The sequence below is a fragment of the Rhinoderma darwinii genome, chromosome 5 (genome assembly GCF_050947455.1).
Source record: "Rhinoderma darwinii isolate aRhiDar2 chromosome 5, aRhiDar2.hap1, whole genome shotgun sequence".
NCBI lineage: Eukaryota > Metazoa > Chordata > Amphibia > Anura > Rhinodermatidae > Rhinoderma > Rhinoderma darwinii.
The window spans coordinates 155454510-155472512 of NC_134691.1; the positions used below are offsets into that span (position 1 = coordinate 155454510).

Consider the following 18003-nt stretch of genomic DNA (forward strand, 5'->3'; position numbering starts at 1 on the left):
CCTGTATCCCTACAGTGAGAGGGAGATTGAATGGAGTGGAGGACGAGCATGTGACCGCTGCTCCATTCAAGTCTATGGCGGACACAGACGATCCTCCAACATGAGCATTCTTAGACTCCAACATTCTCACTTAATTTGGTTACGTTCTTGCAGCTATTAGTGCTGCTTCATGGAACAGATCAGGAGATCTGAAAGGAATGGCCCATGCTGGAATCATTCCTTCATTATGTCAGATACTTTACAATAAATCAAAGTGAGTATTGGTTTATTACAGGTATGACTTCTCTACTTAATGAAGCCATGATAGTAATGACAGCTATTATTTTTTTCAAATCCCAGCTAATTCTACAGGGTGGGCCATTTATATGGATACACCTAAATAAAATGGGAATGGTTTGTGATATTAACTTCCTGTTTATGGCACATTAGTATATGGGAGGGGGGAAACTTTTCAAGCTGGGTGTTGACCATGGCGGCCATTTTGAAGTCGGCCATTTTGTATCCAACTTTAGTTTTTTCAATGGGAAGAGGGTCATGTGACACATCAAACTTATCGAGAATTTCACAAGAAAAACAATGGTGTGCTTGGTTTTAATGTTACTTTATTCTTTCATGAGTTATTTACAAGTTTCTGACCACTTATAAAATGTGTTCAAAGTGCTGCCCATTGTGTTGGATTGTCAATGCAACCCTCTTCTCCCACTCTTCACACACTGATAGCAACACCGCAGAAGAAATGCTAGCACAGGCTTCCAGTATCCGTAGTTTCAGTTGCTGCACATCTCGTATCTTCACAGCATAGACCATTGCCTTCAGATGACCCCAAAGATAAAAGTCTAAGGGGGTCAGATCGGGAGACCTAGGGGAGATTCAACTGGCCCACGACGACCAATCCACTTTCCAGGAAACTGTTCATCTAGGAATGCTCGGACCTGACACCCATAATGTGGTGGTGCACCATCTTGCTGGAAAAACTCAGGGAACGTGCAAGCTTCAGTGCATAAAGAGGGAAACACATCATCATGTAGCAATTTCAGATATCCCGTGGCCTTGAGGTTTCCATTGATGAAGAATGGCCCCACTATCTTTGTACCCCATATACCACACCATACCATAAATTTTTGTGTTCCAACAGTCTTGGAGGTATCTATCCAATGTGGGTTAGTGTCAGACCAATAGCGGGGGTTTTGTTTGTTAACTTAACCATTCACATAAAAGTTTGCCTCATCACTGAACAAAATGTTCTGTGTAAACTGAGGGTCCTGTTCCAATTTTTGTTTTGCCCATTCTGCAAATTCAGTGCGCCGATCTGGGTCATCCTCGTTGAGATGCTGCAGCAGCTGGAGTTTGTAAGGGTACCATTTGTGAGTAGCTGATATCCGCCGAAGGGATGTTCGACTGATGCCACTCTCCAGTGACATGCGGCGAGTGCTACGCTGTGGGCTCTTGCTGAATGAAGCTAGGACAGCCACTGATGTTTCTTCATTAGTGACAGTTTTCATGCGTCCACATTTGGGCAAATCCAACACTGAACCAGTTTCACGAAACTTGGCAAGCAGTTTGCAAACTGTAGCATGGGAGATGGGTGGTGTCGTAGGGTGTCTTGCATTGAAATCTGCTGCAATGACCCGGGTACTGCGTTCACCAGACATCAACACAATTTCTATCCGCTCCTCACGTGTTAACCTCTGCGACATGTCAATGGCTGTAAACAAAGAGAAGCTTGTAAATAACTCATGAAAGAATAAAGTAACGATAAAACCAAGCACACCATTGTTTTTCTTGTGAAATTCTCGATAAGTTTGATGTGTCACATGACCCTCTTCCCATTGAAAAAACTAAAGTTGGATACAAAATGGCCGACTTCAAAATGGCCGCCATGGTCAACACCCAGCTTGAAAAGTTTCCCCCCTCCCATATACTAATGTGACACAAACAGGAAGTTAATATCACCAACCATTCCCATTTTATTTAGGTGTATCCATATAAATGGCCCACCCTGTAGTTATTAAAGCAACATAACAGAATGGAAAAGGACAGAGCCTCCGACTAGTTTAGTAAATGATACACAATGTGATAAATTGTAGACATTTTTATAGAGATTTTATTGCTCTAACTAATTGATAAACCTAGAATTAAATCTGAGGACGGCTGTAAAGAGTAAAGTTTACACAACCAATTTTATAGTTATGTTCATTCAAAAACTTCAACGATATCAAATATTCTCCCTGTAAAAGACAATAGAAGAGAAAATTAACAGCCAAAATAACAATCCGGATCCAACTTTTTTTTGTTGTTGTCAATGAACTTGTGAATGAATGTACCTGCCTTTATTCCTCAGCCAAATTGTGGCTATACATGTTGTCAATATTTTATTATATTGGTATTCAGTTCATTGGAAAGTAAGAATTCTTTGCTACCTTTTGCCTCTATTGGTTGTTTTAATCTAGAGGAGTGTTTAGTAATCCTCAAGGCTCCATAGTAAAACTTAAAATGTGCCTGGTCTTACCACTCGCTTTTTTCATAAAAAGTTCTAGCCCTTATAAAAATCTATTATAAGAAATAATTCTGCTCAAAATGTTGGACCTCAAGAAAATGTATGTAGTATGGGTTTACTTATTTTTATGTAAACTAAAAATACTCTAACTATGAAAGTACTAATTTGATCAATACATAACTGAGCAAAAAAAAATCTTACTTTTGGAAGAAATGGAATTCCAAATTTTACAGAATGATTGTAAAATACAAATTCTAGAAAGAAAGTTAAGAGTTAGTTCAGATAATATACAACTCATTTAAGATCTACTTATACTGAGTAATCACTAGTAATAGCGCTAGAATTAGTTTCTTAAGCCCCTATTACACTGGCCGATTTGGCAGGTGCAGTGGGCGCAGATCAACGAGTCGTTTGCTCCTGTCACAAGGAGCTATGGATGGGGATGAGTGGTCGTTACTTTGATCGCTCGTCCCCAAACATTATTATCATGTCGGCAGCGCCAACAACGAAAATATTTCCTTTTTATAAAACGATTCGACCAGCAGATGATGGAGCGTTTGCTCGTTCATCTGCTGATCGCTGCCCTGTTTACACAGGGCAATTATTGTCAACGAGCATTCTATGAACGCTTGTCTGCCCGATAATCGCCCAGCGTAAAACCCCCTTTAGAATGAGCAAAGAAATAGACTTTCATCAATTAACTGCTCAAACTTATGTATAATCAATGTTTTTATTGTTCATGATTTTGGCAATTACACTGGAAAGGTGACCACTAATATGCACTTCCTGTTATCACTTTTGCAAAAGTTGCGAAACATAGTTTATGAACATATGGCCACATCTTAACTATTACTATTAGTGGCAGAGATTGGGACACAATCATTGCCTGTGTATCATTGTTATGTTACATTGCTTGTGGCAACCAGGCTAAAGCTCACCACACATTAGTGATTTCAGACAGTCATTTTCTGAATAACTTGTCGTTCACAGTTGGGCTTGAAGGATGTAGCACGTCATAAAGTTAAAACGACAAATCGACGATAGATCTCTGCCTTAAACTGTGTCGTGGCCTTGGCTTCTACTTATGGGATGCAGATTTGTTGTTAATCATAAACGACTTTACAGGACTGAACCTGACAACAACCAGAAAAAATCCAACACGGCAGATCAATTTTTCCACAGATATCTGGTTGTGGTCGGCATCTGTCTCGCTTTCTTGTAGCACAAAAATGTACCATCAGCCAGCAGAAATGGTTTAAATTAACCTTTTTGCCATCCAAAATCCCTAGTGTATGGCCGACTTTTAATTTCTACCCTTGGTGGAAAATAAAAAATTTAAGTTAATCAGAAAACCTGAGGAAAATTGGGACTAGTTTAAAGCTTTAAAATGGATTTAGTTCAGTTGGATACAAAAAAACATAATCTAGACCACTCAACCACTATCCTTAACATTAATCTGCCTTAAACATTATATTGAGGAATTACATTAACAGCAACACCCTAATATTTATAAACAGAATTACTGTAATTATAAGTAGAAACAAGTAATAGAGCAGGAACAGGTAATATAGGTAAGAATAGGAACAGGTAATATAGGTAATAGAGCAGGAACAGGTATTATAGATAATCGAATAGGAACATGTAATATAGGTAAGAGTAGGAATAGGTAATAGAGCAGGAACTGGTAATATAGGTAAAAGAGCAGGTACAGGTAATATATGTTATAGAGCATGAACAGGTAATATAGGTAATAGAGTAGGAATAGGTAATATAGGTAATATAGTAGGAATAGGTAATATAGGTAACAGAGTAAGAACAAGTAATAGAGTAGAAACTGGTAATATAGGTAACAGAGTAGGAACAGGTGATATAGGTAATAGAATAGGAACAGCTAATAGAGTAGGAACAGGTAATAAAGTAGGAACAGGTAATATAGTAGGAACAGGTAATATAGGTAATAGAGTAGGAACAGGTAATATAGGTAATAGAGCAGGAACAGGTAATATAGGTTATAGAGTAGGAACAGGTAATATAGGTAATAGAGGAGGAACAGCTAATACAGGTAATATAGTAGGAACAGGTAATATTGGTAACAGAGCAGGAACAGGTAATATAGGTAATAGAGCAGGAACAGGTAATATAGCTTATAGAGTGGGAACGGGTAATATAGGTAATAAAACAGGAATAGGTAATATATGTTATAGAGCAGATACAGGTAATATAGGTAATAGAGCAGGAACAGGTAATATAGGTAATAGAGCAGGAACAGGTGATAAAAGTAATAGAGTAGGAACAGTTAATAGAGCAGGAAAAGGTAATATAGGTTATAGAGCAGGAACAGGTAATAGAGTAGGAACAGGTAATATAGGTAATAGAGCAGGTACAAGTAATATATTTTATAGAGCAGGAATAGGTAATACAGGTAATAGAGTAGGAACAGGTAATACAGGTAATAGAGTAGGAATATGTAAAATAGGTTATATAGTCACAACAGGTAATAGAGCAGGAACCACTAATATAGGTAATGGAGTAGGAGCAGGTGATATAGGTAATAGAGTAGGAACAGGTAATGGAGTAGGTACAGGTAATATATCTAATAGAGCAGGAAAAGGTGATATAGGTTATAGAGTAGGAACAGGTAATAGAGTAGGAACAGGTAATACATGTAATAGGGCAGGAACGGGTATTGTAGGTTATAAAGTAGGAACAGGTAATATAGGTAATAGAGCAGGAACAGGTAATATAGGTTATAGAGTAGGAACAGGTAATATAGGTAATAGAGCTTGAACAGGTATTATAGGTTATAGAGTAGGAACAGGTAATATAGGTAATAGAGCAGGAACAGGTAATATAGGTTATAGTGTAGGAAAAGGTAATAGAGTAGGAACAGGTAATATAGGTAATAGAGCAGGAACAGGTAATATAGGTTATAGTGTAGGAAAAGGTAATATAGGTAATAGAGCAGGAACAGGCAGTACAGGTAATAGAGTAGGAACAGGCAATACAGGTAATAGAGCAGGAACAGGTAATACAGGTATTAGAGCAGGAACAGGTAATACAGGTAATAGAGTAGGAACAGGTAATAAAACAGGAACAGGTAATATAGGTAATAAAACAGGAACACGTAATATAGATAATAGAGTAGGAACAGGTAACATACGTAATAGAGTAGGAATAGGTAATATAGTATATACTGTAGGAACAGGTAATAGAGACGGTACAGATAATATAGGTAATAGAGTACGAACAGGGAATTTAGGTAATAGAGCAGGAACAGGTAATATAGGTTATAGAGTAGGAACAGGTAATACAGGTTATAGAGTAGGAACAGGTAATATAGATAATAGAGCAGGAATAGGTAATATAGCTTATAGAGTAGGAACAGGTAATATAGGTAATAAAACAGGAACAGGTAATAAAACAGGAACATGTAATATAGGTAATAAAACAGGAACAGGTAATATACATAAAAGTGTAGGAATAGGTAATATAGGTTATACAGTAAGAACAGGTAATAGAGAAGGTACAGATAATATAGGTAAGCGGAGGAACAGGTAGTATAGGTAACAGGGCAGGAACAGGTAATATAGGTAATATAGGTAATAGAGTAGGAACATGTAATATATGTAAGAGTAGGAACAGGTAATATAGGTAATAGAACAGGAACAGGTAATATAGGTAAGCGTAGGAACAGGTAGTATAGGTAATAGAGCAGGAACAGGTAATATAGGTAATAGAGTAGGAACATGTAATATAGGTAAGAGTAGGAACAGGTAATATAGGTAATAGAGCAGAAACAGGTAATATAGGTAGTAGAGTAGGAACATGTAATATAGGTAAGAGTAGGAAAAGGTAATATAGGTAATAGAGCAGGAACAGGTAGTAGAGCAGGAACAGGTAATAGAGCAGGAACAGGTAGTATAGGTTATAAAGTAGGAACAGGTAATATAGGTAATAGAGCAGGAACAGGTAATATAGGTTATAGAATAGGAACAAGTATTATAGGTAATAGAGCAGGAACAGGTAATATAGGTTAATGAGTAGGAATAGGTAATATAGGTTATAGAGTAGGAACAGGTAATATAAGTTATAGAGTAGGAACAGGTAATATAGGTAATAGAGCAGGAACAGGTAATATAGGTTAATGAGTAGGAATAGGTAATATAGGTAATAGAGCAGGAACAGGTAATATAAGTAATAGAGCAGGAACAGGTAATATAGGTAATAGAGCAGGAACAGGTAATATAGGTTATAGAGTAGGAACAGGTAATATAGGTAATAGAGCAGGAACAGGTAATATAGGTTATAGAATAGGAACAGGTATTATAGGCAATAGAGCAGGAACAGGTAATATAGGTAATAGAGCAGGAAGAGGTAATATATGTTATAGAATAGGAACAGGTATTATAGGTAATAGAGCAGGAACAGGTAATAAAACAGGAACAGGTAATATAGGTAATAAAACAGGAACACGTAATATAGATAATAGAGTAGGAACAGGTAATATACGTAATAGAGTAGGAATAAGTAATATAGTATATACTGTAGGAACAGGTAATAGAGAAGGTACAGATAATATAGGTAATAGAGTACGAACAGGGAATTTAGGTAATAGAGCAGGAACAGGTAATATAGGTAATAGAGCAGGAACAGGTAATATAGGTTATAGAGTAGGAACAGGTAATACAGGTTATAGAGTAGGAACAGGTAATATAGATAATAGAGCAGGAACAGGTAATATAGCTTATAGAGTAGGAACAGGTAATATAGGTAATAAAACAGGAACAGGTAATAAAACAGGAACATGTAATATAGGTAATAAAACAGGAACAGGTAATATACATAAAAGTGTAGGAATAGGTAATATAGGTTATACAGTAAGAACAGGTAATAGAGAAGGTACAGATAATATAGGTAAGCGTAGGAACAGGTAGTATAGGTAACAGAGCAGGAACAGGTAATATAGGTAATATAGGTAATAGAGTAGGAACATGTAATATATGTAAGAGTAGGAACAGGTAATATAGGTAATAGAACAGGAACAGGTAATATAGGTAAGCGTAGGAACAGGTAGTATAGGTAATAGAGCAGGAACAGGTAATATAGGTAATAGAGTAGGAACATGTAATATAGGTAAGAGTAGGAACAGGTAATATAGGTAATAGAGCAGAAACAGGTAATATAGGTAGTAGAGTAGGAACATGTAATATAGGTAAGAGTAGGAAAAGGTAATATAGGTAATAGAGCAGGAACAGGTAGTAGAGCAGGAACAGGTAATAGAGGTAATAGAGCAGGAACAGGTAGTATAGGTTATAGAATAGGAACAAGTATTATAGGTAATAGAGCAGTAACAGGTAATATAGGGTAATGAGTAGGAATAGGTAATATAGGATATAGAGTAGGAACAGGTAATATAAGTTATAGAGTAGGAACAGGTAATATAGGTAATAGAGCAGGAACAGGTAATATAGGTTAATGAGTAGGAATAGGTAATATAGGTAATAGAGCAGGAACAGGTAATATAAGTAATAGAGCAGGAACAGGTAATATAGGTAATAGAGCAGGAACAGGTAATATAGGTAATAGAGCAGGAAGAGGTAATATATGTTATAGAATAGAAACAGGTATTATAGGTAATAGAGCAGGAACAGGTAATATAGGTAATAGAGCAGGAACAGGTAATATATGTTATAGAATAGGAACAGGTATTATAGGTAATAGAGCAGGAACAGGTAATATAGGTTATAGAGTAGGAACAGGTAATATAGGTGATAAAGTAGGAACAGGTATTATAGGTAATAGAGCAGGAACAGGTAATATAGGTAATAGAGCAGGAACAGGTAATATAGGTAATAGAGCAGGAACAGGTAATATAGGTTATAGAGCAGGAACAGGTAATATAGGTAATAGAGCAGGAACAGGTAATATAGGTAATAGAGCAGGAACAGGTAATATAGGTGATAAAGTAGGAACAGGTATTATAGGTAATAGAGCAGGAACAGGTAATATAGGCTATAAAGTAGGAACAGGTAATATAGGTTATAGAGTAGGAACAGGTAATATAGGTTATAGAGTAGGAACAGGTAATATAGGTTATAGAGTAGGAACAGGTAATATAGGTAATAGAGCAGGAACAGGTATTATAGGTAATAGAGCAGGAACAGGTATTATAGGTAATAGAGCAGGAACAGGTAATATAGGTAATAGAGCAGGAACAGGTAATATAGGTAATAGAGCAGGAACAGGTATTATAGGTAATAGAGTAGGAACATGTAATATAGGTAAGAGTAGGAACAGGTAATATAGGTAATAGAGCAGAAACAGGTAATATAGGTAGTAGAGTAGGAACATGTAATATAGGTAAGAGTAGGAAACGGTAATATAGGTAATAGAGCAGGAACAGGTAGTAGAGCAGGAACAGGTAATAGAGGTAATAGAGCAGGAACAGGTAGTATAGGTTATAGAATAGGAACAAGTATTATAGGTAATAGAGCAGTAACAGGTAATATAGGGTAATGAGTAGGAATAGGTAATATAGGTTATAGAGTAGGAACAGGTAATATAAGTTATAGAGTAGGAACAGGTAATATAGGTAATAGAGCAGGAACAGGTAATATAGGTTAATGAGTAGGAATAGGTAATATAGGTAATAGAGCAGGAACAGGTAATATAAGTAATAGAGCAGGAACAGGTAATATAGGTAATAGAGCAGGAACAGGTAATATAGGTTATAGAATAGGAACAGGTATTATAGGCAATAGAGCAGGAACAGGTAATATAGGTAATAGAGCAGGAAGAGGTAATATATGTTATAGAATAGGAACAGGTATTATAGGTAATAGAGCAGGAACAGGTAATATAGGTAATAGAGCAGGAAGAGGTAATATATGTTATAGAATAGAAACAGGTATTTTAGGTAATAGAGCAGGAACAGGTAATATAGGTAATAGAGCAGGAACAGGTAATATATGTTATAGAATAGGAACAGGTATTATAGGTAATAGAGCAGGAACAGGTAATATAGGTTATAGAGTAGGAACAGGTAATATAGGTGATAAAGTAGGAACAGGTATTATAGGTAATAGAGCAGGAACAGGTAATATAGGTAATAGAGCAGGAACAGGTAATATAGGTAATAGAGCAGGAACAGGTAATATAGGTTATAGAGCAGGAACAGGTAATATAGGTAATAGAGCAGGAACAGGTAATATAGGTTATAGAGCAGGAACAGGTAATATAGGTAATAGAGCAGGAACAGGTAATATAGGTGATAAAGTAGGAACAGGTATTATAGGTAATAGAGCAGGAACAGGTAATATAGGCTATAAAGTAGGAACAGGTAATATAGGTTATAGAGTAGGAACAGGTAATATAGGTAATAGAGCAGGAACAGGTAATATAGGTTATAGAATAGGAACAGGTATTATAGGCAATAGAGCAGGAACAGGTAATATAGGTAATAGAGCAGGAAGAGGTAATATATGTTATAGAATAGGAACAGGTATTATAGGTAATAGAGCAGGAACAGGTAATATAGGTTATAGAGTAGGAACAGGTAATATAGGTTATAGAGTAGGAACAGGTAATATAGGTTATAGAGTAGGAACAGGTAATATAGGTAATAGAGCAGGAACAGGTATTATAGGTAATAGAGCAGGAACAGGTATTATAGGTAATAGAGCAGGAACAGGTAATATAGGTTATAGAGTAGGAACAGGTAATATAGGTTATAGAGTAGGAACAGGTAATATAGGTAATAGAGCAGGAACAGGTATTATAGGTAATAGAGCAGGAACAGGTATTATAGGTAATAGAGCAGGAACAGGTAATATAGGTAATAGAGCAGGTAAGATGTTCACTATTTATTTTTTATCACATACATTTTATCACATACATTTTTCTATATTATCAGCAAACATGTGATTACATTCTCTGTAGCTGCCCTCCTAGTGGCATTTACTAAACCCACAGCCTGTAGTCTGTAATTGGAGCCGGCAGAGAGTCTGTCACTTAGGGCATGACCACACATGGCGGAATTCCTCCGCAACTGTCCGCATCAATGCCGCACCTAATCCGGGTTGCGGATTACGGCTGCGGATCTGCACAAAATGTGCAGAAAATTGATGCGGACTAGCTGCTGCGGACTGCGGGAAAAGTGCTTCCCTTCTCCCTATCAGTGCAGGATAGAGAGAAGGGACAGCACTTTCCCTAGTGAAAGTAAAAGAATTTCATACTTACCGCCCGTTGTCTTTATGACGCGTCCCTCCTTCGGCATCCAGCCCGACCTCCCTGGATGACGCGCCAGTCCATGTGACCGCTGCAGCCTGTGCTTGGCCTGTGATTGGCTGCAGCCGTCACTTACACTGAAACGTCATCCTGGGAGGCCGGACTGGAGACAGAAACAGGGAGTTCTCGGTAAGTACGAACTTCATTTTTTTTTACAGATACATGTATATTGGGATCGGTAGTCACTGTCCCGGGTGCAGAAACAGTTACTGCCGATCGCTTAACTCTTTCAGCACCCTGGACAGTGACTATTTACTGACGTCTCCTAGCAACGCTCCCGTCATTACGGGAGCCACATTGACTTCCTCAGTCTGGCTGTAGACCTAGAAATACATAGGTCCAGCCAGAATGAAGAAATGTCAAGTGAAAAAAGCAAGACGCATCCGCAGCACACATGACATGTGCATGACAGCTGCGGACTTCATTGCGGAACTTTGAATCTCCATTGAAGTCAATGGAGAAATTCCGCCATGAGTCCGCCACTGCTCCGCAACAGACAGAGCATGCTGCGGACACCAAATTCCGCTCCGCAGCCTATGCTCCGCAGCGGAATTGTACGCATCGTGTAAACGAACACTGCTAAATTAAAGTGAAAGTCAATGGAGAAACGGCTCCGCTGCGGATTAACGCTGCGGAGTGTCCGCAGCGGAATTTAAGTGAAATTCCGCCATGTGTGAACCCGCCCTAAGACTGTCAGCCCATTCATCCAGTTAATGCAGGTTGCACAAAAGCACAGCACATGGGGATTGAAATGGAAATATTCTTATTTAGCAAATTATAACATTTTCCAGTTTCATATTGATGGGCAAATGTACTTGATATATATATTGACATCTTGGATAGCACAACCACAAGCAAGCAGATATGTCATATATGTTACCTCCTTTTTTCTTTCCACAGAAGGTAAACCTTGGGGCTATCTTCCCACATAAAGTTTTTTCCTCATGGAATAAGTAGGCTCCATTGTAAGAAATCTCTGTACTATAGTAGAGTAAATTGATATCTTGTCCTGAAATGAAATAAAATAAAAAGAATGTTTTCTTAAAGGTTATTGAAGCAACATACCATAACATTACATGGATCTTGATGTGCCCATACTGTACCGCCGTATGCTTCTTTATTTTATACAGAGTCTCACAGAAATTACAGGAGAAAAGCTCTGTTACAATGCCAGTTTTCACTATTCGGGTATGTTCACACACAAACTCAAAAACGTCTGAAAATACTGAGCTGTTTTAAAGGGAGAACAGCTCCTGATTTTCAGACGTTTTTGAAGTCACTCGCGATTTTCGCTGGTTTTCTTACGGACGTTTTACAGACGTGTAAAAAAAATGGCCCATCGGAACAGAATTCCGTTTTTCCCATTGATATCAATGGGCAGATGTTTGGAGGCGTTCTGCTTCCGATTTTTCGGCCGTTTTTCCGGCGTTTACGGCCCGAAAAACAGCCGAAAACACTCTGTGTGAACATACCCTCAGGGTATGTTGACACAGACTATTTTCGAACGTTTTTCGGGCCATAAACGGCCTGAAAAACGGCTGAAAAATCGGAAGCAGAACGCCTCCAAACATCTGCCAATTGATTTTAATGGAATAAAAGGCATTCTGCACCAATGGGGTGTAAAAAAAGAAGTGCATGTCACTTTTTCAGCTGTTTTGGAGCCGTTTTTCATAGACTCTATAGAAAAACAGCTCCAAAAACGTCCGTAAAAAACACAGCGAAAAACGCGAGTGGCTTAAAAAACGTCTGAAAATCAGGAGCTGTTTTCCCTTGAAAACAGCTCCGTATTTTCAGAAGTTTTTGAGTTTTTGTGTGCACATACCCTTACGGTATGTTCACACGGCAGCGTCCATTACGGCTGAAATTACGGTGCTGTTTTCAGGAGAAAACAGCACCGTAATTTCAACCGTAACAGCATGTGCAGGCGTCTTTCGCTGCGTCCATTACAGACGTAATTGGAGCTGTTTTTCCATGGAGTCCCTGGAAAACGACTCTATTTACATCTGAAGAAGTGACAGGCACTTCTTTGACGCGGGCGTCTTTTTTACGCGCCGCCTTTGGACAGCGGCGCATAAAAAAAATGACCGTCGGCACAGCACATCGTAAAACCCATTCAAATGAATGGGCATATGTTTGTTTCCGCTTTTGAGCCGTATTTTCGGACGTAATTCAGAGCAAAAACGCCCGAATTACGTCCGTAAATAGTGTGTGTGAACCCAGTCTTAGGGCTGTGCTGGGTCTAGTCAGATCCAGCAGCTTTCATTAGTCACCTGCATCCAAGCAATCACATGATCACTTACTTGATCACAGAGATAAGAGGAGCAATGGCCCTGCTTCTGGCTCTATTCTATACACAGGGCTTATTGAGCATTGTAGATGTAAAAATAGAGAAGAGAGAAGTGGTAAAAAAAACAATTGCCTTCTATTCTTTTTGCTTGTGCGGCTGACATAAACCAGCGCTGTACATTAGTTAAGCCCAGGTTTAGAACCTATATCACACGATGTACTGTACATGGTTTTAAACTGTAATAAATATGGAAGATATCTACTATATTTACTTACTTAACATTAATCCAATTTTAGCTAATAGATGCTTTGAGAGAATTCTGGTACAAGGATTAAAGCTGACTCCTACATCTTGCAAAGGATCTGCAAAGAAAAAGTGTAATAGCTGGATCAATAAAAGCACAACTATATAGTATATTATAGCAATAACCATACAGTACACAAAATATTTGTAAGGTGGGTGAACTATGCACTGCAGCCTGGCGCTTTAAGGGTCAGTTCACAAGGCAGATTTTTCATGGCAGGTCCCACCGCAAAATCTGCCGTGGAATTATTCTTGCCGTCGGCAGGAAGATTCCTCCTCCCATTGACGTCAATGGGAGGTTTGGGTAGAATCCGCCCAAAGATCGGGCAGGACGTTAGCTAGCAGGAAAAATAAGTGAATTGAAATTAATGGGAGGCAGAATATTGCGCCGGAATCCGCTGCAAAAAATTCTGCCGTGTGAACAGGGCCTAAGAAGCACTGTAAAGCTGCTGAGAAATTGTTCGGGCATATATTGTGATGTTACCTTCAGGCTCCTGATGTGGTGATGTCTACTTTTTGTCTTGCAAGTACCTGGAGGAGGGCAGACCACAATGCACTGCCATTGTGAGTAGTGAGGTCTTCATCCCAGGAAGGGACCGGTACTGGCAAGAGGTGAAGTATGGTAAAGCTGATACTTTGCACCCCCACACTGATAGGAGGAGGGACAGAGGGGAGTCGATATAAGAGATCATTTTTGGCACCTAGTGGGGAATGAGTGGATCTACAACGTGAGGTGCTGAATAGGTTGCTGGAGTTCTGCAGTAGTAGAGAAACCTAGTGACCAGTGTGGGCTTGTCTTCCTGCAGTGAAGAAGGGAAAGACTGACGCCTTCAGCTATTGGGATAGAGATCCAGAGGGGGTGATGCAGGCCTACGCGTAGCTGGAAATAGCGATTGCGGGTCCTTGTAGAGAAAAGCAGTGAGGCTACTTTGCCAAGTGGAACCAATAAGCATGTGTCACGGAGCAAACGATGAGGTATGGAGAGACTTTTGACGGACTTTGGGACTGACAGAGGCAGGCTGTGGAGGAAGGTGGCTCAACAGAGTTCTGTGTGGGCCATTGTAGAAGCACTGCCGGTGCCAGAGTATTGTCAGTCGTAGGGGTAGCTATAGGAAGTCTGTTGCAGCTGTGGAGATAGTCAGCCCGGGATTGGGGACCAGTTGGCGGGTGAGCGGTTCTGGGTTCAAACCTGGGGAAATACTGTAGTGGGGCCTATTGGGGGTATAGATCAGTGACGTAGCTATAGGGGTTGTATAATGGTCGTATAACGGTCATAATTGTGACCACATCTATCCACAGTTACTGTGGCTTATGTAGTAAACATGGGCCCCTGTTACTAAAGTAACAGTACACTTACCTACCTCACTCCTGAGTCAGGTCTGGGCGCTGTGTTGAATCCTGATGTCTTTCCACCCGGAGATGAAGGACCCAATTCAGGAGCGAGTATGGTAAGTATAAGAATATTGTCTGCTGGGCCCTGTATCTAAGCCTATCATGTGGGATACTGTCTATTGTGCCCTATATCTAATCTTATCATGTGTGATACTGTCTGTTGAGACCTATATCTAAGCCTATCATGTGTGATACTATCTGCTGGGCCCTTTATATAAGCCAAAACCACCGAAAAAGGCCATACTTACAAATGGACACAGCCAGGCCAGAAATGCTGATGAAAGGGCGAGCAGGTGCTTTAAATAATAATAGCCACTCCCACTAGTCTTGAGGGGAGTGGTGTGTGGTGCATGGGATGTGTAGTAAGAAATAATAAATGAATAGTGTGTGTGCAAGTGTAATACTATAAGTGAAATATAGGGGGCAGTAATAAATGAAGTGCCTCAATGGAAATAAATGGATAATGGAGTGCAAGTGAGTGAAACATGGAGGGATAGTGTGTACGTCATGAGGCACAACGTGTATAGCCAGGTAGAAGCCTATTTGTGACGCCTTGATAATTCATAGAGCGGGCTACCCTGCTTGCTATGCCAAACAACAACACACCATGCTCTCCCAGCATCAAAGACCCGGCTGTGTCCAAGAGAAGCGAATATACATAATAATGAAAAAATACCTGGGGTATTGGTAATCATTTTGGCCAAAAGGACGCAAGCTCGCAATCCACGACAAGGATCCCCAGACTTGCGAGTCCCTAACTCCTAAACTGGAACAGAACGTTCCTGATGCACAAACAGCCGGGTCTTTGATGCTGGGAGAGCATGGTGTGTTGTTGTTTGGCATAGCAAGCAGGGTAGCCCGCTCTATGAATTATCAAGGCGTCACAAATAGGCTTCTACCTGGCTATACACGTTGTGCCTCATGACGTACACACTATCCCTCCATGTTTCACTCACTTGCACTCCATTATCCATTTATTTCCATTGAGGCACTTCATTTATTACTGCCCCCTATATTTCACTTATAGTATTACACTTGCACACACACTATTCATTTATTATTTCTTACTACACATCCCATGCACCACACACCACTCCCCTCAAGACTAGTGGGAGTGGCTATTATTATTTAAAGCACCTGCTCGCCCTTTCATCAGCATTTCTGGCCTGGCTGTGTCCATTTGTAAGTATGGCCTTTTTCGGTGTTTTTGTATATGTCCCTGTGTTTTTATCGGTTCTGTTTGTGCATCAGGAACGTTCTGTTCCAGTTTAGGAGTTAGGGACTCGCAAGTCTGGGGATCCTTGTCGTGGATTGCGAGCTTGCGTCCTTTTGGCCGGTGTATAGCCAGGTAGAAGCCTATTTGTGACGCCTTGATAATTCATAGAGCGGGCTACCCTGCTTGCTATGCCAAACAACAACACACCATGCTCTCCCAGCATCAAAGACCCGGCTGTGTCCAAGAGAAGCGAATATACATAATAATGAAAAAATACCTGGGGTATTGGTAATCATTTTGGCCAAAAGGACGCAAGCTCGCAATCCACGACAATCCAATGCTTCCAGGAAACTGTATACATTCTATGTTATAACGCTCTGAATAAGATCTGACGACTGTATATTGCTTTCTTTTTCTTATATGATGCATGTAAAATCAATAAAAAACTTTACTGTTAAAAACAAATTGGAAATTTTTTAATATGTTTAATTATCAATTCTTGAATTTACAGGCGTGTAGCCTAAGGGTTGATGCACAATAAGATTTTGACAACAAGTTTAGTGTTGTCACAGAGACATTAATGGAGATTTACTTATACTGGCTCATCTGCTCACTTGTACACCAGTTATATTTTGCAGTGTGTACCATATCCACCAACCAGAGGAATTAGGGCCTGTTCACATCAGCGCTGTCTCCTGTTGAGGATTTTCGTTCATCTATTCCATCCAAGGAACAGATGAACGGAAAGCCAAACTTAAAGCATCGCTTCCGCTTGCATCACCATTGATTTAAATGGTATTTTTTTTGTTTCAGTTGGTTTCCATTTGTCTCTGTTCCGCTAGGTTTACGTTTTTTTTAATGAAAGCAATAGTGCAATGCTTTCCGTTTGGCTTTCCGTTCATCTGTTCCTCTGACGGAACAGATAAACGGACATCCTAAATGGAAGAACAGGCCCTAAATCTGTTGCATTCAGTGTAAATGGAAGGTCTCATGTCTTGACACTTATGTATTTAAAAAATAAAAAAAATGCAATTATCTAATATGTCATTTCTTTTAAATTCAAGTATGCAGAAGTAAACCGCCATTGCCATGTGTAAACGTGTACATACATCTGCTTCTAAGTCAGTTAGGATATAGACTTTGAAGTGGATAGTTAATTGAAATCACATAATGGGACTTATTTATGAAAACCATTGCAGACAATTTTTTGGTAAATTTTAAGTAAAAAATAAATGGTGCACACAAGTGGCAGTCTTTTTTTTGTTTTTTGCTTTACTCAGAGCCAACAGTTTTTTTAGTTTGCGGATGGGATTTAGTTTGTTAAAATTGTGCATATCATTTATAAAGTGTGTACAATGTTTTCTACATATGTAAAAAAAAACTGTCAAACAGTCAATGTCTCATCATGCCAGGTGAATATTGTGGACAGATTTTTCTAAGGCTGGGTTCACACGACCATGTTACGTCCGTAATGTACGGAACGTATTTCGGCCGGAAGACCCGGACCGAACACAATGTAGGGAGCCGGGCTCCTAGCATCATAGTGATGTACGATGCTAGGAGTCCCTGCCTCGCTGCAGGACAACTGTCCCGTACTGTAATCATGATTACAGTACGGGACAGTAGTTCCACGCAGAGGCAGGGACTCCTAGCATCGTACATCACTATGATGCTAGGAGCCCGGCTCCCTGCATTGTGTTCGGTCCGGGTCTTCCGGCCGAAATACGTTCCGTACATTACGGACGTAACATGGTCGTGTGAACCCAGCCTAAAGGAGCAAAATGTCACCATTTTAGGAATAAGCATTTCAGATGAGTTAACCTGCTCAAAAAATAGCACTTGCACCAAATTCATACGCATTTTGACAACTGAAATATGTTAACAAAATAGCACTTTATTTTTTTAATTTTTTTAAGAATTGGTGTGAATGTGTCTGCGATACCGCTGAATTTGAGATACATCAGTACAGAACGTGCAATGAAATGATTACATCACAGCAGTCTTTACTTTCTGACATAGTTT

General features: G+C 39.3%; 1 protein-coding gene across 1 annotated transcript in view; it reads right to left on the bottom strand.

Annotated features, from left to right (window-relative positions):
* Positions 1 to 2135: 2135 nt before the first annotated feature.
* LY86 (lymphocyte antigen 86) overlaps positions 2136 to 18003 on the bottom strand; it is a 38868-nt gene continuing 23000 nt past the window's right edge. Inside the window, exons 2-5 of the mRNA XM_075828447.1 lie at positions 13346 to 13432; positions 11664 to 11792; positions 2699 to 2751; positions 2136 to 2228 (exon numbers count right to left, since the gene is read on the bottom strand). Of these exons, the coding sequence (XP_075684562.1) occupies positions 2136 to 2228; positions 2699 to 2751; positions 11664 to 11792; positions 13346 to 13432 (362 nt within the window). The remainder of the gene's footprint in view (positions 2229 to 2698; positions 2752 to 11663; positions 11793 to 13345; positions 13433 to 18003) is intronic.